This window comes from Geospiza fortis, unplaced genomic scaffold (genome assembly GCF_000277835.1).
Source record: "Geospiza fortis unplaced genomic scaffold, GeoFor_1.0 scaffold112, whole genome shotgun sequence".
Taxonomy (NCBI): Eukaryota; Metazoa; Chordata; class Aves; order Passeriformes; family Thraupidae; genus Geospiza; species Geospiza fortis.
Genome location: NW_005054298.1, coordinates 22,636,200 through 22,660,845, shown reverse-complemented (window position 1 = coordinate 22,660,845; position 24,646 = coordinate 22,636,200). Strand labels below are relative to the sequence as shown.

The 24,646-nt window shown below is 43.4% G+C and overlaps 2 protein-coding genes across 3 annotated transcripts; one reads left to right on the top strand and one right to left on the bottom strand.

Annotated features, from left to right (window-relative positions):
* The first annotated feature begins 44 nt into the window (after positions 1–44).
* LOC102039513 (shugoshin 2-like) lies at positions 45–9,660 on the top strand. Of its 2 annotated transcripts, none has more exons than XM_031055890.1 (8): positions 45–348; positions 1,108–1,283; positions 1,546–1,608; positions 2,201–2,295; positions 2,837–3,135; positions 3,724–5,474; positions 6,878–6,945; positions 7,723–9,660. In XM_031055890.1, exons 1-8 carry the CDS (start codon positions 207–209, stop codon positions 7,949–7,951), a joined length of 2,823 nt encoding a protein of 940 aa, XP_030911750.1. In that variant the 5' UTR covers positions 45–206; the 3' UTR covers positions 7,952–9,660. The 2 variants fall into 2 exon arrangements, with proteins under 2 accessions (XP_030911750.1, XP_014162136.1); XM_014306661.2 differs by having other exon boundaries at positions 49–348; positions 3,724–5,640; positions 6,819–6,945.
* A 220-nt stretch (positions 9,661–9,880) lies between these two features.
* On the bottom strand, positions 9,881–22,333 carry IDH1 (isocitrate dehydrogenase (NADP(+)) 1). The gene is made up of 8 exons (XM_005415903.2): positions 22,207–22,333; positions 20,435–20,726; positions 18,582–18,687; positions 15,857–16,034; positions 15,326–15,477; positions 14,108–14,248; positions 12,396–12,558; positions 9,881–11,898 (listed from the first exon to the last, which is right to left on the bottom strand). The coding sequence occupies exons 1-8, from the start codon at positions 22,326–22,328 to the stop codon at positions 11,805–11,807; spliced, it is 1,248 nt and encodes a 415-aa protein (XP_005415960.1). The 5' UTR covers positions 22,329–22,333; the 3' UTR covers positions 9,881–11,804.
* Between the last annotated feature and the right edge of the window lie 2,313 nt (positions 22,334–24,646).

The following is a 24,646-nucleotide window of genomic DNA, read 5'->3' as shown; positions in this document are numbered from 1 at the left end:
CGGCATTCGAAAGTCGCTTGGCGGGCAGGGCTTCCTCTTCGCCCTCGTCCTCCTCCTCGTCCTCCTCCTCCTCCGGAGGTCCGCGCGGGGCCGGGCCGGGCCGGGCCGCGGGGCCGTTTCTCGGGGCGGGTGTGAGCCTTGGCCGGTGAGGGCTTGCGGAAGGGAAATACGGGTGCTGACCCTGCTCGGTGTCGCTCTCTGCAGCGATGGCAGCGTGGGAGGCCGCCGAAATGTCCTTCTTCAGTCTGAGCGACGTGAGGGAGCGCATGCGGGAGAAGAAAAAGGGTGCCTTGAGGACTGCGAAGTTGAATGCCTCGCTTGCATCGAAAATCAAAACGAAGATCATCAGTGAGTATATTTTGCGTTGCGGTGTGGACATATGCTGGCTGCTATGTCAGCTTATAACTGGGCCTTTGGCCGTGGCATCGGGAGTGGGCAGCAGTCCCTTACCAGAGCCCATGTGCTGCTGCTCAGCTGCTTCTCTGCCCGGGGGTTTTGAGTGAATTCAGCGCCCTGCAGATGAGTGTCAAGTGTCACGCAAGGTGCCCAAAGGTGTGCGAAGTATTTTAGTGTATATGCAGTCCTCTGCAGAATCTAGGCCAACTGGCTTGTTTTTATGGGTGAAGTAATGCAAAGATAGAACAGGAGATAATTTGGACTACCTTTAAAAATTCAGATCTTTCCATTACTTTTATTTAATTGTTTTGAAATTGGGAAACAGGGGTCCAAATTTACTCAAGGGCAACTATAGAGGAAAACAGTTTTTTCTCCCATTTCTTGGATGGCGATGAGGACTTACCTGTTGGCGACTTATTCAAAGCAAGGAGCATATATTTTTAAACTCAGCACTTCAACCATGCCATCATTCATTAAGAATTGAAGGAGAAGCTTTCTGCCTCAGTGTGACCCACTGAGGATGGAGAGGGTTATCTGAAGTGTTACATGTTATTATGGAAGGATTCTGCTAATTTTGTGGAGGGCTATTGAGTTGTAGCAATCTGAATGTGAGGAAGGCTGGTCTAGGAAGAGAGAGAATTATGATGACCGGAGAAGTATGGGTGAGACCTTGGACGCTGATGATGTGTGATACTGCTCTGTCTCTCACAGACAACTCCTCCACTATGAAAGTCTCCCTAAAGCAGAACAATAAAGCATTGGCTCTGGCCCTCAATGCAGAGAAAGCCAATGCACAGCGGCTCACCCAGGAGAAGACCATCCTACAGAAGGAGGTGAAGCAGTGCCACTTCCAGAACGCTGTGCTGCGCCACAGGCTCTCCTTCCTGGTATGGCACTCACTGTGGCTGGCATGGGGAGGGGTGGTGGGCAAGGTGAGCTGCACTAGCATCTCAGCTGTGGGAGGATTGAGCTGTTGCTGTTGAATGTCTGGATTCTCAACATATTGAAAAGGTTGCCATTCATTTGCTTATTTTTGTTTCCAAGCTGTGTTCTCCCCAGAACATGCCTCTGGCTTGTAGCATCCTTGTTGGAAGAGATGTTTTGATGTAATGTCTTTATGGCTTCTCTCTCTTTATTACCTCAATACAGAATGATATGTTGAAAAAAATGGACAATCTTATGGCTGCAGTTAAGATGGCTGAGCTGTCTGAGGTAAATCATGGGAAACCTGAGCACACTGCTTCTGGGAAGGGGGCTGTCTTTTGCTTTGTGTTGCCTGCTCACTTCAGTGTTGGATGCTTCACCTGTTTTTCTTTGCTTGCTTGAGTTGTGCTGGCTACATGCTGGCCAGTTTGGTGTCAAGGATTTCCAGGGTAACTCTTCGTGTAGGAAAACTACAGTTTTAAACTGGTTTCCTCTAGATTATTTGCTCTATTGGGCAGTAGGCTTTTCTGTTCTGACAGGTTGTGACTTCTTTTCAATTTCTTTTTTAAAGTATTGCCATGGCAACTTGGGATAGGGAATAGGACACTTTCCCTGTGTCCTGTCTCATGGGTGGATGGGAAAATACTTCTCCTTCCTAGTCTCAGATTATCTGAACTAGTTTAACTTCATCCTTAGGCCGTGGAGACACAATCTGATTCTGCTGCAATTTATTCCATAATTTATTCCATAATGTGAGAGGGTTGCTGGCAATACTTTACATACATTCATAGAGAAACTGAGCTTCTGCTGTTTCTGTGCAGGAGGCTGCACAAGGGATTTCAAGAACTTTAAGTCACTCTCCTATTTCTCTTCTTTCCAGTTCCATATAAATTCTTCATCCTTGTCCAGTGGCCAGAAGAGCATCATGACTGAAGATAGCTGGGCTGATGATATTGTAGATGGTCAGCTTCTGAGGTAAGCTTTAAAATGATACCACCAAGCTTGTCCTGAATTTCTTTATGCTAAACTTCTTGTGTTTTATGTGTGTGCCTAGTTGTCAGTTTCATATGAGATAGCTTCTCTGAACCACCACTGCTTGATGCTTTCCTTCATTCTGCTTTTTATTGCCACTGGAGTTGTCTTAATGCTGAGCCTGTGCAAAAACTAGTCTTTTTACCTCCTTTCTTTGAGACTGTGTTACTTTTAGGCAGTTTTCTCTTTGTAGCTGCTGAGTACAGCAAGATTTGCTTGAGCGAGTGAGTGCCATAGCTGGCTACTTTGATGTTTGTTACATAAAAATGCTTAATAGTCACCTCCTTGTATGATGTAAGCTTTCTGGAAAGATGGTCAGAGCATGATCTCTTAAAGTATGTTTGAAGTCCTGTTTCTTCTCTGTAGTCTCTGAAGACAAGGCAGTCCTTGGAGCTGCCCACACGTGGCCTGTAGTTGGTCTGCTGGATTCTGGGGCCTGTCATGTGTGAGAAACATCATCCATTCTGCTCTTCCTTCTCACCAGGGTTACACAGATACCGATGAGAGTGCCCATTTCCAAGCTGCATGATGCAGAGCAGCAAGCTGGCAGCTCCACAGCACTACAAACATCCTCAGGAGAACTTCAGAGACCTGCTTCTAATGCAGGAGAACTTCAGAGACCTGCTTCTAATGAGACCCTGAAAATTGTGCCTGTTGCCTGCAAAGATACTTTGCCACCACAGCACGGTGAGATGCCTCAGTTCCACCAGGAAGAGAATGGCAAGAAGGTGACTGAAGCAATGGCAACAGAGGGGGCTTTTCATGACTCTCACATATTTGGAGGTAAATTTGCATCTCTTGCTGTTCTTCTGGTATGACTTTGTGTCTGTGCTCAGAAATGCATAAATGCCATAGCTCCAGTTAGCTCTCAACCACAACTCCAGTAGCTCCAAATGACTGGTATTAACTACATGCTCCGCTGGGGCTGCTCTTGCTGGAGTTATATATATCCCAGAATCAGAGTCTTCAGAGGGATATGTAGTCTTTTTGCAGTAGATCAAGCTCAAAATCAGGCTTTTTGAGTAATAGGCTCTAAGCTTACATAAGATTTTTGGAGATGTCTGAAAGTGCAGAATCTGACTAGGTGCACCACTGTTTCTTGGGGATTTGCCATACAAATGATAACTCTTATACAGATCATAAATGTTCCTAATATTATGGCTGGTTAGGGGATCTTGATTTGTGCTGCCCCTCTGTTCAGAGAGAAGCCAGCTAAGCAAATCTGGTACACAATAAGTTTGGGGAGTCCCTGTCTGAAAATCATGCTTTTTCTATGCTCTGGATTTGTGGCAGTGTATACTGGTATGGAGAAAGATGGCAATCACCTGCTGCATTTCTCAGCCTTAAACATGATTTTTTTCTTTCCAACAGAGGTCTTGTGCAGCACTGAACAAAATCCCAACAATTTGCCAATGCTTGGCTTGGAAAGTCATACTCTTTCGTATGAGGCTGATGAGATGGCAAAACATTTATTTGATCGTCTCTCACAAGGGCACGTTACTCAGAGGAGAAAGCGTTCCACCCTGTTTGCCACAAGCACTCCATCTTCTGCTCTGGATATCTTCCCACATGTCAGTTCCACTCAGGCAGCTTGGGGTAGTACTGCACAGGACAACAGCAGCTCCAGCAAGAACAACACACAGCAACAGCTGCCATCTCCCAGCCCCCTGGCTTCACCTGCTCAAACTGCTGTTATTTCTCATAGAAACTCTGTGGGTAAAGAGACCTTTTGTGAGCAGCCACAGACAAAAGAAATGGGGTGTGGTGTTGAAATGGACCCTAGCTATAGCCAAGTCCCTGAGTTTGTTCCTGTAAAGGTTAAAAGCAAAGGTAAGTGTAAAACCAGAGAGAAAAAGACTGCTAAAAAAGCAAGAACAGGAAAAAAGAAAACAACTGCAATTAAAAACAATGCAGAAAGTAGTCCTGACAGATCTCAAGGTGAAAAGTGTGCTCAAAACGCAAAGCTTCTTCAGCCAGAAGTTGCAACATGTTCTAGTGAGACTGAAGTCTGTGAGATGGGGCAGAAGGTGTGTGAGGAGGGTTCTGACAGGAGGAATAGAGACTGTGATGTGGAGCACCATTCCCACTCTCCTGATGGAGTCCGGGACTTTGGAAGTACACATGAGGTGAATCCAGCACAGCTGCAGAATCTTGAAAGTGGTGACTCAATGCAGCAGGTTAAGAAGGGAGCTATCTTTGAGATGCAAAGTGTGGAGAGCTTGCTAAAACCCCCAGTTCATACCTTCTCAAGTCATGAAGTTCCCTCAGGTGATTCCAGTCTACAGAATTCTACGAAATTCTCACATGTGAGCAGAAAGAGCATCAGACAGAAAACCAACAGAAAAACTAGAGTAATTGGGCAAAGAGATGATTCTGATGAGGAATATCTACCAAACATTGTGATAATACCAGAGTCCAGGGCTGAAGAACGGCCTAAAAGAAGCCAAACAATCAGGAAGAATACTGCCAGGAATAGCAATTGTGGTCAGAGAAATGAAGTTCATGTTTTTAGGCCCTGCATAGATGTTCAAGGAGTAGCTAATGAGAGCACAAAGGATTTGCCAGGTAATCTAAAACAGCGCAGGGAAACATATATTGTCCATCCTTTGGATCCTGCAGGAAATTCAGGTTGTTTCCAGACAGAATCTGAAGGGAGTGAAAATCTACCTCCCAGGTCTGTTCCAGGGAGCAAAGTGAGCAAAATCCCCAGAGCTGTTAAGAGCAATCAAAAGAGCATTAAAAAACAGACAGGGGACCTTCAAGAAAATGGGCAAGGTGAAGGTGACCACAACATGAATGCTTTGACAAAAGAAGCCTCTTGCAAACCCAGGCCTCAGAGGAAGAGGAGCAACCCTCAACCTACAGAGACTGATTCCCTGGCCAGAAAAAGTGATGGTGCCAAGGTTCTCATTGGGTGTTCCACAGAACTTGCATCCAAGCAGACTGTCCTGATGGGGAAGTTTTCCTGCATTAGCCATCTGCTGTCTGAGCCAGGTGATTTCCTGGAGGAGCAGCTACCTGAGATATCACTTGCAGATAGTCTTGCAGACCTTTCACACAGTCTTGAATCCTCCCATGTGAGCAGTTCTGCAGTTTTGTCTGTCAGCTCCAGACTTACAGAGGTACCAGTTTCCAAGAACTTAAGTACTGAGGGCAACAGAATGCCAGCAAAACCCCCTGTTTCGCTGAAAAACTCCCTGATATTTCAAGAAATGACTGCAGAGGAAATATCTGGGGAAAGAAACCAAGTCCAGTCAAGTTCTTGGAGCTCACCTTCACAGAAACCTGGTAGGTAGTAAGATGGGGAAGCTACCTGTGTTTGGAGATGAGGGCAAAAACTGCATGCAGCAAGTACTTATATTTTCTCTCCTCTCCTCTCCTCTCCTCTCCTCTTTCAGAGTTAAACATCAGTCTCCGTTTGTGCTTCCACTTGTGCTGCCCTGTCCTTTCGGTGGCTGCATTTGCTTCTAGTTTATCAGCATTTCTATAAGAATTTCTGTCCACTTGTCCATGTGTAGATATTGGGACAAGACTAGCAGCATGTGCTGAGTCTTGCTTTACCACTCTTGTTATCTACATGGCATGCCTATTAATTTAGACAATCAAGTATTTAAACACTTCAAAATCTAACTTGATGCTGACCCTGCCTACTAGGGTCAGTCAGTATTATTGGGGCACAAAATAACAAGAAGGTGGAAAATTTTTGGTCCAGAATGGTTAGTGCTGCAAGGCACTTCTAAGGTGATATCTTCACTGGAAATTAACCAGGACCCAACCTAAATTATTTTGGTTGTGGGTTTATTTTTTGTTTGTTTTTTAAAAGGATGTGGAGAGTGCATCCCTGGGCTGGTACTACAGTAGTTAAGCTGATCCTTTTGGGGAGTTTGCTGTTAATGGATGCTCTGTAAAAAGAGTAGTCTTGTGGGGTTTTTCTTTCTGTAGCTGTTGACAAACAGGCCTGTTACACCTGGAGTGGGCTGTACTTTGTAGAGAGGGAGGAAGTTTGTTCTCCTGCCCTCCTCCTTTTGGCTGTCTCCACTTGGAAAGGTGCATGAGCACTGGTCCTGTGTCTTGCTGGAAGGCAGTAGGTTGCTGGTAGGTTGTTTTTGTGCTATAAGGTTGCTGTCTTCTCCAGGCTGTAAGCTCCTGAGCATTACAGCTATCAAATAGAGTTTTTATATAATTTTTCTACTACACCAGAGCCCATGATACTATCAGTATTAGTGATTTTTTTCATTGAGGGACCTAATTTGATTTATGAGCTGACTTCTGACGAGTAGGTCTGGTATTTTTGGATTATAATGGTCTCCTGAGTTTAGGGGCAATATGCTTAGATTCTGGATTGTGCATGTTCAGAGAAACCTGGTAATGCAACTCATTTCTGTTTGTCAGCTGTTATTTTTTAGGATATCTGGAAACAATTTGCAATCACTTTGGTCAAACCATGTGAATGTCTCCCTTTGCAGATATCAGGCCACTACAGGACTTGAACAATGCCAGGGTTGTGTCTCACTCCAGCTCAGAGGAAGCATCAGGATGCTCATCTAGGCGGCAACGGAAGCCAACCTGCTACAAAGAGCCACCACTCAACAGGTTGGGCTTTAAACTATTCATTCCAAAGACTGTTCCCATGCTGCAACCCCTGCTCTGCTCTCATACACTAACTCTCCAGGGCTGGGCCTTCTGTTGCTTTGTAAGAACTTTTCAAAGTTCTTACCCTTTGTGTTCTGTGACCCTCCTCTTTTACCATTGTGTGGTTATGCCAAAATTCTGCATCAGTACAAATGGATGTTTAAGCTTCTGGTAACAAGCTACCAAAGATGTTATTTTACTTGTTGAAATGAGCACATCTCTTGGCAGACTGCATCTGTGGTACTCCAGTGCTTATGAGGCAGTAGCACAAGGATAAAAGACAGGTTAAAGACAGCCCAGCAAAAACCCTGATTTCATTTACATTCTGTGATGACTAAAATTTTAGACACCTGAGTAATACTTTCCCCCTGAGAGCATCCTGTATCTATATTCACTAGCAGATATACCTAAATAAATAGCAGCATCTTTTCCCTAGGAAACTGTAGATTCAGTACATCCAATGGCTATTGCACAGAGTCATGTATTCCTAAAATGACAGTTTCATAGTTATATAATGTTTCTGGGTGTGTTTTTCCCTGCAAAGTGTCCCAGTTTGAACTTTCTGTGAATAGCTGGTTATATTGCACCAGAAAGTACTCTATTGGACAAGAAACAAACTGTATCACTTAATCATCTTATGGGGAAGAACTGCACTAAAATTAGAAATTTTAGGGACTAAAATCATACATGAATTCAAGGAATACTTGATGGTTCAATATAACCCTTTTGTTTCTGCAGGAAACTGAGGCAGGGTGACCCATTTACAGACACTGAGTTCCTCCACTCTTCTGTCTACAAAAAAAACCCAAAGCCTGTCAAAGCCAAGGGAATGACCAAGATGAAAGAGAACAAAGAATGGCTTCCTGAAGGATGTCTCAGTGCCAAGACAGGCAAGTTGGTAACAACAGAAAGGATTAGAATGGTGGTTGAAAGCAGCCCCCAGGCTCCTAGAAGCTCGCGCGTTTAGCCACACGGCTATAGTTTTGAACACAGGCCCAAGCAAAGATGGAGGTGGCTGACCAGGCAGATGAACTATTCCAACTAAGGCAACCCAAGGACCAATTTGACAAATTGAGCCTTGTGCCATGGATTTCTTCTGTTTTGAAATCTTTAGGACTTATGGAGTGGGGAAGTGGTTAACACAAATTGATGGATGTCTGTTTTAATGATGGGCATGGCCTTTATGTGCTGTATGATTAGCTCCTAGCTATCTTCTGCTTTCTTCCTGTTCTCTGCTCCTGGCTGCCATGTAAAGCTCTCTGCAGCAGAAGATGGGCTCTATACCAACCAACATTAAGGAATATTTGAAACACAGGGTGCTTAGGACCGGATCTAAACATGTCTCAAACATTCTGAATATTGCTACAGGAAAGGTGATCAGAGGAGAGGGTCCCGTGGGACAGAGCTGTTTAGAAACATCTCCCCTTTTCCTACCACTCCTTGCCCTTGTTAAAAAGTACCTCCTTCAGCCTTCTTGTAGCCCATTGAGGTACTGGAAGGTGTGATAAGGTGTCCCTTGCAACTTCTGTTTTCCAGGCTGAACAACCTCAACTCTCTCAGCCTGTCTTCGTAGGGGAGGTATTTCAGCCCTCTGATCGTCTTTGTGTTCCCCTTCTGGCTTTGCTCCAACAGGTCCATATCCCTCTTAAACTGGGAATCACAGAGCTGGACAACAGTACTCCAGATGGGGTCAGTTGTGTTTCAGGAAATCCTTTACTCTTCCACTGCAGTACCTACTGGCTTCAAGCACTTGCTCTTTTTAGGGTCTGCTGTGTAACTTTGAAGATTATTGATTTTAAATGTTGAGAGAGTGGTGGGGAAAAGAAGGGATCACACCAGTTGGGAAGGAAATGTGCCTGTTTGGAAGCAGGAAAAACGTTTCCTCTATGGCAGAGCAGGGAGAGGGCTGCTCTTTTCTTCTGACCATACTTACTCCCTCTCCTTAGCACTTCAGCAACATCTGTTAGTTCATGAGGATAGGCTGGGTCTTGCTGCACTCTCTGTATTCAGAGGACTCCAGAAGATGGAAACTTCATTAGTAGAGGGAAAACAGTGTCATCAGCAGTCAGGTAACTGCTACTTCATAGCTTACATTTAAGCTGTACCATTAAATTATTAAAACTAGGAAAAAAAGGCCTGAGATTCAAAAGTGCCTTCTTATTTATTTGTTCAGTTTTCTGGGAAGTTACCAAGCTTTCTCTGGTATTCTGTAACTCTGGAAGCCAGGTAGGAGCTAGTCAATAACACTTAACAACACTTGTTATAAGTGCTGTTGTATTAGAACCTGCCTGTATTGATCCACTGATGTTAGAAGCCAGGCCAGGAACTTAGATCTCCAAGCGTTCCCACTAATTCTTTTCATTGGCTCTATGGGTCAGAAATGGGACTTTTTCCAGCTGCACTTATGTGCTTGTGCTAATAACAGAATAGTAGATTGTATTCATTGACATTGAAGGTGTGGAGACAGGTGCTAGCAGTTACAGAGCTGTGCTTCAAACACAGGGTAACAGTAGCTCCTTTAGTCTAACATTGGTATCTCTATCCTAATCACCACCTCTAGCAGTCAGCCGGAGGGGGAAGAGTTTATTCAGGTGTAACCAGTTTGTTTTGCTGAGCAATGATGTATCAGTTTGTATTACTCCCAAAATAAAATTTCAATGCAAGTGGTATTTTCAAGTTGTTGTACAGTACCTGATGCTTACCATGACACTACACATGACAGCTGTGCCTAGGCTAGAACAAATTGAAACTCTATTCCAAGAAGGGAGATACTTTTTGTTTGTATCACATTCCAACAGTCTGTCCCAGCCTGTACTGGACTGTACTGAAAGCTACTGGAGTCTCTCTCTGAGGCAGTTTCCCCATATTTGCTAATCACACAAAGGAAAGACACAAGGAATGTTAGTTGGCTTTTATTTTAGTTTGAATTAAAATATTCCTTAAAAAAAAAAAAACCAACACACAACCATGGATGGAATAAGTTTTCACAGTCATGATATGACTTGCCATAAGACAACAAGGGTGAGTAATAGCCCAGACAATTGGAGAAAAGTTTGCACCTTTATGAATTGTGGGGTGAGGGAAGAGGTTAACAGTTCCTATGCTTCACATCCAGTCAGAAGGAGCATAACTAAATGCATGGCCTGCATTTAGACACTGCAGCATGGCTTTGGTAGGCTCTTAGCCTATAAGGCTTGTTTCCAGCATTTACTAAGTGCTACTCAAATGCTACAGTCCTGACTGTAGCAATGGAACCAAATCCCTTGTGGTATCAGGACACTGTGCTCTGGTTGGCACTACAAGATAAATTCAGGAGGCCTGTGGTAGAGCTGGCATAGCCCTCTGAGCTCACTTATACTCACTGGGAAGTACTTGAGAGAGGAGGAAGGTATTCATTTCTAAGGTCTGCTGCACAGTAGGTCACTGCTGGTTCAACCAGAGCTGTGACTCAAACTGGCCTTCAGACTGAGAGGAAGAGATAAACATATAGATCAAAGTCACAGAGAAAAACCTCAGGTCTGCTGTGAACAAAACTAGGAATCCAGACCCATACCGAGCTTTTATCAAATTCATCTGCTTAGCAAAAGTAGGACTTCACCTAGCAGCTCAAAGGGTTTCAGAAAACATGATTTTCTAAAAGTTTAAAAAGTGCCTATATTCATTTTTATCTAGTGTTTGTAAAGTTACACAACAAAGCACAATACAGACTCAGCTATGCAAGCAATAACAGAAAAGCCAGATACATGTTTTCTCCAATATCCTAAAGTTCCCATTAACTCTTGTAATTTTTTCTTTGATGAGGGCACTTGTATTTCTTCTCATTCCTTTAAAGTGTCTGGAGGAACTACTGCACTGGTTGCATCTACCAAGTACCCAAAAATTTATTTCTTGGTCCTTGACATTTTTCAGGCTGAATTTCAATTTCTTCTTCATGTTATGCTTCCTATTATTGCTGCTGCTTCTCCCACCTTTTCATGGGAATCTCCTTCAATTAGAGTATCATCTATATATTAGTATAGTTTCACATCTGGAGGGAGTGAGACTGTAAAAATTCAGCAAGATTGAGCAGTCATGGGTGAATGTTTGTACCCTGGAAGGAGCCTATTAAAAAACTAAAACTGATGAGACAACAACTGCTAAGAAAGCAAGAACAGGAAAAAAGAAAACAACTGCAATTAAAAACAAAGCAGAAAGTAGTCCCGACAGATCTCAAGGTGAAAAGTGTGCTCAAAACGCAAAGCTTCTTCAGCCAGAAGTTGCAACATGTTCTAGTGAGACTGAAGTCTGTGAGATGGGGCAGAAGGTGTGTGAGGAGGGTTCTGACAGGAGGAATAGAGACTGTGATGTGGAGCACCATTCCCACTCTCCTGATGGAGTCCAAGATCTTGACGTAAATATGAGGTGAATCCAGCACAGCTGCAGAGTCTGGAAAGTGTTGACTTAATGCAGCAGGTTAAGAAGGGAGCTATCTTTGAGACACTAAACGGAGAGCTTGCTAAAACCCCCGGTTCATACCTTCTCAAGTCATGAAGTTCCCTTAGGTGATTCCAGTCTACAGAACTCACTTTTCTTGAGGAAAGAGACCTCCAGTGCCTGTGCTTTGCAAGAAGACTCAAGTGTGATCAGACAGAAAATCAAGAGAAAAATGAGTAATTGGGCAAAGAGATGATTCTGATAGGAAGTATCTACCAGTGTGATAATACCAGATGGCCAAAGCTGAAGAACAGCCTGAAAGAAGCACAACAAATGAGACAATGCCACTTACACTCTGGTGTAAGTGGGAGACACTTTGTTAGAGGAGCTTGAGTGCAACCCATGCCTTAAGCTTTGGGCATAGAGGCCAGCTTCCTCTTCAAGTTTTCAGCAAGCTTGTCCATGAACTCAAAGGTGTTCAGGTAATCAGAGCGTGTGACACTGGCAGGGGGAAACAAAACAAGACAGGTATTAGTTGTATAGACTCTCAAATAAAGCAGAGGAAGACTGTTCAAAGACCTCTATGTTTTGCCTCTAAAACCAAAAGAGTTCTCTCCTACTCATCAGCCTGGGTTTTTTGCCATAAGGCTCTGGGAAGAGGTAGCCAGGTGATATTTTACAGTTATGTAGGTCTTCTTCATTTACTAGGATCTGGCCATCATAGCTAGACTGTCATACAAAACATGTAAATCTTTGCAGTTCCTTCTTTACTTTATTCTCCCATTCATTTGGTGCAATAGCAGGGAGAGAACAATCTGCACTAAGTTGCTTGGGTCAGGGAGTGTCTCATGTTTGTTTTACAGCACTGGGTACAGGAAGTCCTGTGAGACAGACTCCTGTTCTTTACCATACTAAAAATAACACTTCAGCCAATGATATTCAGAACCACCACGTAAAACAGCCTTTTCTAGGCATAGCTGGTTATTTCAGACACTTACTTAGGCAGGCCTTTGATGCAGGCAGCAAGGTCCTTTGTCATGAAACCAGATTCAATGGTCTCAATGCAGACTTCTTCCAGGGCAACTGCGAAGTTCCTGAGGCTAGTGTTGTTGTCCAGCTTAGCTCTGTGAGCGAGGCCTCTTGTCCATGCGAAGATGGAGGCTGAGAGAGAACACTGGGTTATTCTGTCTTTCCAGAACTTCCTGAAAGTTGCTCTAAATCATCATGTGGAACAATAATTGGATTTTTAAATACCAATAAAATGGAAAGCAGACTGAAAAAAAGATACAAAATCTGGTATGGGAAAGAACATTCATCTTCATTTAGGTATCCTTTGCCTTTTGTGGAACTTGGAAAAAAAACCAAAGCAGACCTCAAACTACTCACTGCCTCCAGTAATCTCTCTATGCATGTCATTTTATTTTCTCTCTGCCCAAGTCAGAAAGGATGACAGGTGGTAGGACTCTGTAGTTACAGAGAATATTGTGACAGAAGGGTACAGTCCTTTTCCTAACATTACATTATGCTCTGGTCTCTATGCAAATTTAGAGGATGCTTTCCCTCATGTCCCATTTCACGTACCCTTACACTTCAAGTGTGTACATGGCTTGGGGTGTGGTTGGTTCTTCTGGGCCATCAGAAAGAGGAGTAAAATAAAAAACAATCAACCTAAACCTTAAGGGCTTGTGGCTATAAACCAATAGTTTCCTGAAGGGTGAGTGTATAAAAGCTAAGTTAGGTCTAGCTTATTGCCTGCACTCACTCCATTCCAGCCTGTTTTTGCTTCAGGCTGTAGCTCTGTCTGTAGAGACCCAGAGAAGCTGACTTAAGTCATGAGAGGACTGTGGGGGTGTACTCCCTTGCCTCCCCCTCAGGCTACACTGTGATCAGAGAAGTGCTCATTAGGCCTTAGCAAACCACACCTAAGCCCTTCTCCTTCTCAAGCTTATCAGCAACCCAGGAACTAGTGGTATCTAATGAGCACCTTTTTTTCTTAATGAACAGCCTTGGGAAGGTATTTTTCTTGCCTGAATAACAACCCAAGTTGAATAATATTTTTATTACTGAACTTTCTTTGAAAGTTACTGACTTGAATTGCAGCCAGGATGGAAAATTACTATAACTAAAGCCCACTCTCTTGCAACCCCATAAATAGCGACCCAAAGTGAGACCCCTCAAGCTCTCTATTATAAGGAGCTAATGCATACTATACCCTACTCTCTAACAATCCTTTAAACAGCAGCCCAAAGTACATCAATGCTGTAACCAGGACTAGTGATCTAGATTTTTCTCTCTCTTTTCTCCTCTTTTTCTTCCTTTAATTCTCTTTTTTCCTTTCTTACTTCCTTTAATTCATCTTTCCCTCTTTAATTCCTCTCTTTACTTTCACTCTGCCCCTTTATCCAAAACCCACTGCTGTGTGCTTATATAGTAGGTATTTCCATGCCATGTGTGTAATTTACTGATCTACTTTCTGATTGTTTGCAGACCCCCAGACTTTTCTAACTTCTTTTGATCAATGAGCATTTAAGAATCTTAGGTACTTCCTTCCCCTTAAGGGTCATCACAATCTCTGGAAGAAAAATGCATTCTGACCTGCAAGTTTCACCACTAAGTGGTACAGTTGTCTACAGAAAGGGTGCAGATGCTCTTACTCTAAACTTGCTCTTTCATGTGTAGAGATGACGAAGGGCAGTGAAAAGCAGCTCACCAATGGGGTTAGTGGAGGTTTCTTGGCCTTTCTGGTGCATGCGGTAGTGACGAGTAACTGTCCCGTGAGCAGCTTCTGCTTCTACAGTCTTGCCATCAGGGCAGATCAGCACGCTGGTCATCATGCCCAGAGAGCCATAGCCTACAAAATACAAGTTTCAAAAGCTCAGTGTCTCCTTTGGACAGCTCCCTCAAAATCCCCTTCATCTCCCCATCCTACAATCCCCCTACATCTTCCCACTGATAGGAAAATCCCTGAACAGCAGACCTGCAGTAGTGCTTCTGCAATTAACTGGCAAGTCCCTACACATCAAAATAACAGTTCATCTGAACATGAAGTCCAGCTGAACCATGAGCTACAGATATACAGACATTCTGTACCATTTCAAGGAAATTAGTTCCCTTACCTAATCTGCTGGACAGATTTCTACTGAAAACGTACAGTAAGAGAACAGTAAGTGTTGGGCTGCTTGCCTTTCACACAGAGTGACAGGAAACAAAACAACTTCTTATTAAGAGCGTCTGCTCTTGTGAGAGGAACCAGCAACTTCTGATATTGGACATTCACACCAGTTCTAACCCTGCAAGTTTCGGAGATCTCCATGTTTGGAAGCTGCTTTGTTTAGCAGTCCAACATCCTTGTTCTGTGGGAGGCAGTTTAGTGGCACTACTTCAGAAAGAGTGTATTACATAAAGCCACACATCTCATCCTGTGGAATTCTGCATCCATATTTGTTTTGGCACCATGCACCTTGGTTATATAGCATTTTGATCAAGCATTGCAATTATGTCTAGTTAAACATATCAATATCTCTCTTTACACCTGACAGGTAGCTTTAGGTCCTGAAAGTTTTAGGACTTATCTGCAGAGCACCTGCCATCACACTCAGCAGCAGTCAGCTTAACTCAAGCTGTCAGTGACAGAGAACCAGCTGTCTAAATACTGTCCATGAGACTAGAAAGCCTACCAGTTATCATGGGTAGAAACTTCCCTCCTGTAAATAAATACAACTACAGAGCCTACATTCAATAGATTTTCTTGTAAAAGCAAAAATCAGATTTTTTTTGACTGTCTGATACCTCCATGACTGGCTACAAGTTTGAAATACAAGTTTTGAGACCGAACATCACATCCTGGGCCATTCCATAAGATGTGACAGAAGGACACAAGAGACTGCCACTAAGCCTGCTTCACTGTGGCACAGGAAGCACCTCATACCTTGTGCAACAGAGTCAGACTGCACATCCCCATCGTAGTTCTTGCAAGCCCAGACAAAGCCTCCTTCAGATTTCAGGGCCTGAGCAACCATGTCATCAATGAGCCTGTGCTCATACCAGATCTTTTTGGCCTCAAACTGGGACTTGTATTCTCTAAGAAACAAAAACCAAAACACCTTGTCATACAAAGAGGGAATTGCACAGTCTGTACATAGAGAGATGCACACAGATACGACTAAAACCAAAAAACCCCTGCATTCTCTTTACTCTTTTTTCCCTTGGTTGCTTCAGAATCATAGAGGCACCCACAGAGAATCTGTGGCTTTATTAGAAGATATGGACACCACAGCCACATTTAGCAGAGATTTCCACATTGAGTATTGTGCTTTGCAGGACAAGGGAGACTGACAGAGATGGCATCCCCCGTGCCCTTAAAGGGTTGCTGAGCATCTGAAAAAGCAACTGACAAGGCTGGAGAGGATGTTCCTGCTGCAGACTTACGCACTGCAGTAGGAAGTACACAACTGATTACCTGTCATAGATGTCTTGGAAGATGTCTTTGAAGCGGCCATCATATTTCTTCAGAATGGTGTTTTTGGTGCTCATGTAGAGGGGCCAGCCTTTAGACAGCGCCATCTGGAAGGAACTGTGGGCAAAATCCTTGATAGACTGGTCAAGATTGTACATTCCCATGGCTACACCACCACAGCCTGTTAGTGGAGGAAGAACAGATAGGAATCAACTAGATTTAATTTTGGTTTAATATTTTTATTCTCCCCATAGCATACTCTGGCTGGCAGGCAGACTGGTGCTCTCCCCAGGTGTCTTAATCTAGCTCTCAATTTAAGGGTGGTTCTTTCAGGAGAAGACTTGCTTTGCATTATCAGCTCAAAGCTCCAGCAGTTCTGTGACACATGGATAGGAAGGTGGTTTTGTTTTACAGGCAAGTACATCTTAATAATGTGATCTAAGCCCTCTAAGAAGTTTTGTTCTAATCCAGCCTAAGTACTCAAGCACACTGTGACAGAAGTGAATGTACCTGAACTCCTACTAGCCATTTAAGTAATACAGTATTTTTCTACCAAAGCAGCAGGCAGCAGTTTGGAGCAGGAGGTCTCAGTCAAAGTCAGAAAGGGATGTGCTCACACCTTAAATGCTTTGCACCTTCAGAACTAACTCCAGCAGTCAAGGACTGCTTTGCCTAGCTTGGGTAAACAAGACTCCACATGAATTCCTGCATTTTTTTCAGCACATGTGTGGCCTACCCTGCTGCTTTGATCCACCCGCTCAGGCTCACTTCTAGCAAGTTGTGGGAAGAATGTGCCAGTCATGTGGGTGCTCAGGCAAGTCCTGAGAAGGCTCTGAGGAACTATCAACATTCACATGACTTAGATTGTGTAATGCAGATGTGTTAGAAACACAAATAGAAGTGTGCTGAACTTGCAGCCCAGCTCACCTAGAAGAAAGCAGCACTCAGATCACAGAAGAGGATGATTGTGGGTGAAAGGAGGCTCTAGAGCTTCATGAGAAAGCTTTGTCATTTTCAGAGCACAACTCTGTTTCTAGTGAAAAGTAGATACCATGTACTTAATTTTAAGCACCTCACTACCACCATCTATCTAGTTTTTGTACAGTACCAATATTAGGGATCTTTGTTCTAGAAACACCCACAGTTTTTAAATATCTATTTTTCCTAATATCCATTTATCCTTACCACCTTCAGATGGTTGTTACTATATGGACATACATGCAGAATGAAGAGGGGAAGCCAGAGGAGGTTTATCTGCTTGCCAAAATAGCAATGTCATTTAAAGTTGATATTGGCAGGGGATGAAAATCCTGCTGTTACATGTTATCCCTGTACCGTCCCTATGGAGTCAAGGACAGTTTAGGCTGTGATCAGCTACAGAGACTGTGTCCTTTGGAACCATGATTTCATGGTTGCTGGATGACAGCTATTAAGTTTGAATAAAACAGCTATTTTCATACACGTAAAAGAAAATTCTTATTGCAGTCATACAATCCTACTGACTCCTAAAAATCTCTTGATTCAGTGTCAAGGTTGAACATATTAGTACAGCAAAAAGACGAGCTTCCATTAATCATTTGGGAGATATGCTGGCACAACAGTTATCTGTGGGGAGGGCAGCTCCCTAGAGCAACAGCAGTAATCTGCCATCTTTGCATTTCCCTGCCTTCTGCTTGCTGATGCAATGCAGAATAGCAAACAAGACTGGCAGCTGGATGGCCACACATCTCCAACACAGGCTCACCAGTCACCTAGCAAATGAAAACAAATTGGGACCGGCCATGAAGAAGGTGAACTCCAGATGAAAGGCTATGCAACAAGAGATGGTAGAGACGTAGGTTCTTAGGAGCAAGCATGCCAGAGAAAGTATTACAAAGGAGGGCCATATGTCAATCTTGGTAGCTGTTTGCCAAACTGCACACAAACAAGGATGCTGTGGTTTATGTGGTTTTATTTTTTTGTAGCTAAACAGATTTTTTAAAAGGCTTTAAATCCTGAACCCTTTGATTAATGATAGACAGAGACATGACTTGAATCCTGCCCCTAGAGAAAACAGCCTGAGTTCTGGCAACATGTCTGTAACTGCTTCCATTAACAAAGCCCAGCAATGTTAGGATTTTTCCTGAGCCTTGCAATGTCTGCAACCAGCAGAGCAATAGGGAGAAGAGTGACACCAAAACCTTTGGGACTGCATCTATTAAAACAGTTACAGCCTACACAGTCAGAAGCATCCTTGTGAAATTCTCTTTCTACCTTACAGACTAAGTGTTAATTCTCATTTCGATTGAGCAATTAAAAAGACTGCTTCATAAAGGAGGGCAAAAACTGCAAAGGTATAGAGATCAGCAAAACAAACTAAATCCAGAAAGAATTGCACATGGATTGCTCTCAAATATATCTCCCCATAGGTCAAACCTAGTTTACATAGTAAGTTTGCCTCTGATAAGAGAGAAAAACAGATATGCTGTTACCAGAGTCATCATATAAGGAGCATGACAGGTGGCCAATCTAATATGATTGTGTTCTTGATGTGCCTCTTTGATCCCAGGAAGATTTCAAGATAGTTTCAGTACTTGACAAATAAATGAAGAAGGCCTAAACTTTCTCCCCCACTCTACCTCAAAGTCATATTTTACCATCAAACAGATCTGACTGATAATTCAAGGTTGAACTAAATCCAAAAATATCAGTATACCAGTTTTAATGACTAATTAAAGAAAATACCTACTTTCAAAGTTATGGACCAGATATGTGACTGGTTTGCCTCCATCTGCAGGAGTGTAGGTCATCTCTACTTTTCCAGGCCCAGGTACCACAAAATCAGTTGCTCTGTACTGTTAAAAAAAAAAAATTGCCATGATAATTTATCTGTCAGGAAGAGAGAACCATAAAAGACAGTCCTCATTTGGGAGGGCAGGTTACAGAAAAACAGTTGTACTAAAAACCCCATTAAGTAGACTTCTTATTCAGCCATATTGTCATTGGATTATTTTACTGGAGCTTAGAAAGACAAGGTCATGGAACCACTTAGGCTGGAAAAGATCATCAAGTCCAACGGTTAACCCAGCATGGCCAAGAGCACCACTAACCGGTATACTTAAATAGTCAAAAGTCTGCCTGTTTCAGAAGCCATCTTCCCCTTTAGCGGAAAAAGCTCACAGACCCTTGGGCCCCATCAATCAGCATAGTATCTACTTTTGCAGATGTGCTGAAGTTTTAAAGTGCAGAGTATTTAGACTGTTGTGTGATTGGTGGAGAGAAAGGCTCCTCTCCCTGCCTCAAAAAAGCCATTCATATTAAAGCTGCTGATCTTGTATGTAACAGGGTTCATACATCGTACAAGATGACATTTGACAGGCCAACCTGTAGTAAGAGTCTTTGAAGTTAAAAACTTTTAAGTATTTAAATGCTGTCTCATCTTCCCAATTGTCCTGAACTATTTAAGGTTACATTTCCTTGAAATTTGTTATTCCTTTTCATGTAGTTTCCCTCCTATCAAGGGAATCTGTTCCCTGAGCTGTTCTGAAGTTAGTGTCTCGCTCCTATATCCTTTCTGTTCTTATACTGCTCCTTTCACTTTAATCTCATACTTTTGCACCGTTTCAATCCTTTCCCTTTAATCCACTGTTTCCTATTATTTTAACCTTGTCAATTGTTCACAACCTTTAAGGATGTTGAATCCCATTCTTTTCTAGTGTCAGAGTTCTGCAAATATTTTCCTCTTAAAAATTTATTATTTTACCTTCCTATAGCAGGTAATTTAATGACTTGCCCTCAGTTTAGAGGGCAATAGGTTTAGCCACCTATTTACACACTTGGCTCTTCTAGAAGACTTTTGTTTTGCCATGCTTGGTAGCTTTATAGCATATGATTGCCCATGGAGAACAGTATGACTGATTCTTATCTTCCAGGCTACCCAGAGGGCACAACACTGGGTAGCCTGGTTCCAGGGCTTTCCACAGCCTTGTACTACCATTGTCAGGGAAGTTCTGATAAAAGAGGTTTCCCTACTTCTGTATCACAGGCTGATGTGCCCAGGTCAGATACCAACTGTGTAGGTGTGCTGTGCAAGTTAAAGCAGCAGACAAAAAAAAAAAAAAAAAAAATTAAACAGAACAAAACCACACCCCCATTCGGAAGGCAATTTTGCCCACTTCCAGAAACCACTCACTTTTATCCCTTTTTGCTGTAAGCAACATTTGACACCAAAAAGTCCTGCAAAGTAAGAAGGTGGGCAGTGTAAAATAATACTTTCTAAACATGTTCTTATGTGGGAACAAGCGTTCTAGAGAGGTGGAGAACAATAACCTAGCAGAGTTAAGTGTCTAAGTACAGCCCTGTTAATCCAAGCACAGGTTTCTGAATGCTGTTTATACAGTGATACTGCTCAAGAGAGAGAGGCATGAACCAGGCTCTTCTACACTTGCTGGGTGCAGCACAAAGTGCTAGCATGTGTGTGCTCCCAGGTGGAATGCAAGGCACAGAGCAGGAGCACAGGGATGTCTAAGTCTTTGGAGCCCTATACCAGTCAGGAATAAGCCTGTTAAGACAAAAAGAGGGGTAAACACTGGAGTGACTCACTTGATCCCCATAAGCGTGACGGCCGATGACAATGGGTTTCACCCACCCAGACACCAGCCGGGGAATGTTCTTGCAGATAATCGCCTCTCTGAAGACAGTGCCACCTAGGATGTTTCTAATTGTGCCATTGGGAGACTTCCACATCTGCTTCAACTTGAACTCCTCCACCCTGTTCTCATCAGGGGTGATGGTTGCACATTTTATGCCAACGTTGTATTTCTTTATGGCTTCAGCAGCTTCCACAGTTACTTTATCATTTGTAGCATCGCGATGCTCAATGCCCAAGTCATAGCTGTAACAAACCCACAAACACCGTCAAGACTTCCCAGGACATTTGTTTGTGTTCAATAGAAAAGAAACAAGACCCTATATGTGCATGTGAGTGCAGTTGCAGCATTCTGCCGCAACTGAAGTTATCCCTCTTCCAGTTCAAATGCTGCTGGACTGGAAGAAAACAGACTTATACAGTGACATTTCTCCTGTTAGTGGAGGTTGGTAGAAGATGGGAGAAAGGAGAGCTTCAGTTTATGGCTAAGGTTTGCTGCCAGCATGGGACAGTATCTCCTCTGCCTTGCCTTTTGAGTTTCCTGCAATGGCACCTGTCAGCTGAGGGCTCTCATTGCATGGAGCAGCAAAATCCCCAGATATGAGCCTTTATTTCAAACCTCTTGTGCTGAAGGCTCTGGCTTCCTTCATGTACTGAGCACATGAAGCTATACGAGACTTAAAAACTGCTTTGACAATGGATCCACAATCCTGCTCTGGCAGCAAAACTGCCAATATTCCTGTCAAACATCAGAGGAAGGTCATTTCCATACTCACTGTTTTAATTGCTTTTGGAGAACAATGGGTGCCCAGCATGGGACAGTCCTGAAGCACAGCCAGCTGTACATGAATTTAGCCATTGTGCTGCCTCAGCCAGGGGTTTGCTTGCCCTCCTCCCACCCTCTTTGAAAAGGGATGTGCTCCAGACTGTGTGCATGTATTATGCTGCTGGGTTCCTGTCTGCCTGGTTCCCAACACCAGAAAGCCTCATGTGGGTGGCATACAAATGGCTCCAGTGGCATGGGAAGAGGTCAGACTTATGGGTTTAACTATGGCAGATACCACTGAAGGCCTCTGTCCACATGGCTAGGAGCAATGTAGCTGGATACTTCTCTAATAATTATAGCTCAGTGGCCAGAAAAGGAAGAGATTATTTGTTCTGCTTGGCCAGATGCTATAGATAGCACGTCCCTTTTGCTGTACCCAGCTGCTAGTATTTGTTATTTTCCAGAAGGGAGTATAGGAGCACAGCCTAGCTTCAGGGAGTAATTGCAACAGTTAGCTCACATTGTCAACAGCAGAGCTCAGGCTCACAGCCATCAGGGCAGAGTCTGTGCCCTACACACACCCTTCTGTCCCCGGGGCAGATCTGCAAACAGGCATAGCAAGAAGCCACAAGCCCACTCAGGGGTGCAGGATGCTATGCTTCAAGGCAGGGACTGGCTGAAACAGCCCATATTTCTACTCACTGTTTAGGCTGCAGGGTCATGCAGACTGTCCAGGGGCTGGAAACCCCAAGACACAGGAAAACAAAATACAGGCCATGTCTCTGAGAGATTTCTTAGAGGCACAGTACAAGCAAAACTCTAACTTACAACTCAGCATGCACTGCTTACTGCTGTGAGGAACCCTGGAGGGCATGCTTCCGGTGCTAAATGAAAATCCATCAACACCTACTGACACATGCAAACTTCAGTACATTCAGCTGAATGTCACAGAGGCATTACCTGTGCAAATCCAGATCTACATAAGGAAAAATCAGCTTTTCTTTAATCAGCTCCCAGATGACCCGTGTCATTTCATCTCCTTGCATCTCCACAACGGAGCCTCCATGGATTTTTTTAGACATCTTGAACTGCAATAGGCATAAAAAAAGTCCAACCTAAGTTAAAAGCTACCAATACACGTATCCTGCATTTTTACAACTTAACTAGGTGAGACAGTAACATAGCGTACAGGATCTCTCCAAAGTCTTGAAAATAACCTCAGTTTATCCTTAGTTCATGCTACATGGTATTTTCCTTAAAGCCCCAGCTCCTAGAGAGATCTATGTCAGGATAAAAAGAAAGGTTAATATCTTGACAATTAAGGGCATGGGCTTTAATTATGATTGTATCAAAAAAATTAAAAATATGACCAAATTTTTCCCAAAATTCCACAGAAATAGATGAGCACCGTTTACTTTCAGATTTCACGAGTTCTAGCCCAGTTACCTGTTTCTCCACCTTTTTCTGAAAATCAGGGGTTAATGGACATGATTACAATGATAGCTCATACTGCTGAAACTACTAAGATTAATATATTGTAAGCCTCTTTATTAACTTTGTCCCCCAGGAAGGAAGGAAATGGGTAGAAAATCCAAGGGCTACACATCAAGAGTATTTTCTTGTTGCAAGCTTTATTTCTACAGATAAAATAAATTCTGGACATTTGTTTGCTGTAGGGAACAAAGGCTAAAAAAAAAGAGAACTTGAACTCTGCCCTTCTATTTGCACTTTGTTCTTCGCCAAGACAACCTCAGAAGGCACTGAACTGCTCTAGAATGCCCTTCTCTCCAGCAGCCACAGTTTCTTGGGTCTCGGCTCAGATTATGCAAGAGCTATGAGTTGGCAAGCTCCTCCTTCGGACAGTCCTGTGCTTGTGTGCAGCTGCTGGATACTACAGTGAGACAGCAAACCCTTGTGCCTCAGGCTGCAGTCTCAGAGACCAAGGGCCAGGAATACTTGATCCAGAATGAAGGGTCCTACTGAACACGGGATCTGTTCATCCAGACCAAGCCATTCCGAGGTGTGAGGCTTGCAGATCAAGGGCCTCCCATTGCAAGCATGTTGGGAGACTATACCAGGGTTAATTTTTTTTTAAATTAAAGTAAATTGTGCTGCATTTCCAAAATCCAATCTATTAAACAATTTTAGTCTGGGAAGAGAATAAAATTTCTAAGCTATGTTCATAGGATCAAGCTTTTCCAAACCTTTTAAAGCGCAAAAGGAAGAAGAAAAAAACCCCAAAAGACCACGACCAACAAAACACCAAAAAAGACACTCACAAACAAACAAACAAACAAAAAAACCCCAACAAAAACCCCACCCAAAAAATAACATAAAATTCTAAAAAAAAAAAAGAAAAAATAAAATAAGGTTGTGTTACTGAGACTCAGTTTAAAAGATAAACTACTTCGGGCATTTCTATCCCTAACACAGACAGAACCCTGGCTTATATTGGGCCTCTCTAGTCCTCCAAGGAGAACTTGAACTTCACATGACCTCACTCTACCTGAAATCAGTTTACTTATGCAAGTATTTTGAACCCAATTTTCAATTGTGGCTATCTAAATAATAAGGTCTGTATCATAGTCCATGGCCTAGGCACAGAATTACTACTGTGGGAGAGTTCAGTTTTGCTTTTCGGAACAATCTGAGAAACAGTCTGATTCATTAAAGTAAAAATGTAGACAGGCACAAACCCAGAAAATACTGCTTGTTTTGTGGTTTGGTTCCACTTAACTAAGACAAATCAGACTATGCCAGTCATAGCAATCAGTTTGGCTTCAGAACCATTCGATGCTGCTGCCACGCAGAGAACACAAAGGTGGGTGAGAAACACCTCCATTGATGCGTGGGCACAGCAGCCTCTTCAACAACTCTGACAGCATCCAACATGTTTGTGCGATCACGGCCAGGCACTGGCGCTTGTCCCATCCTCAGCCACCAGTGCCCCCAGTTTCTCTATGAACTGGGGCAGTACTGCAGTAGCATCCCTTGCCTGCACACCAGGCAACGTGCCGAGAGGCTCCTCTAGAGAGCACACATTCCCCAGAGTTCAACTCTGTCACTCGTCCTCTCCGCTTTTACACTGAACTGCCAAAATCCAGCAAGGTCTTTCCCCTGCAGCAGCTCTTCTTTAAATACACTTAAGCCAGGCACACAGCCAAGGCAACTTAGAAGAAACCGTCTATTTCCAAATCCCTCTTGGTCCCGCGGAAGGGCTCGGGGCCTACGGGCAATAATTAACTATTGCAACAAGTCCGTAACTCCGGTGTACAGCTCATCTCCCGGCAGGAGGCGGCTGGCCGGGGGCACGGCGCGGGTCGCTGGCACTCACCGAGTTCCCAGCTGCACTCGCCTCTGACAAGGCGATCTGGTGGCACACCGGGGATTCCCACCGGGC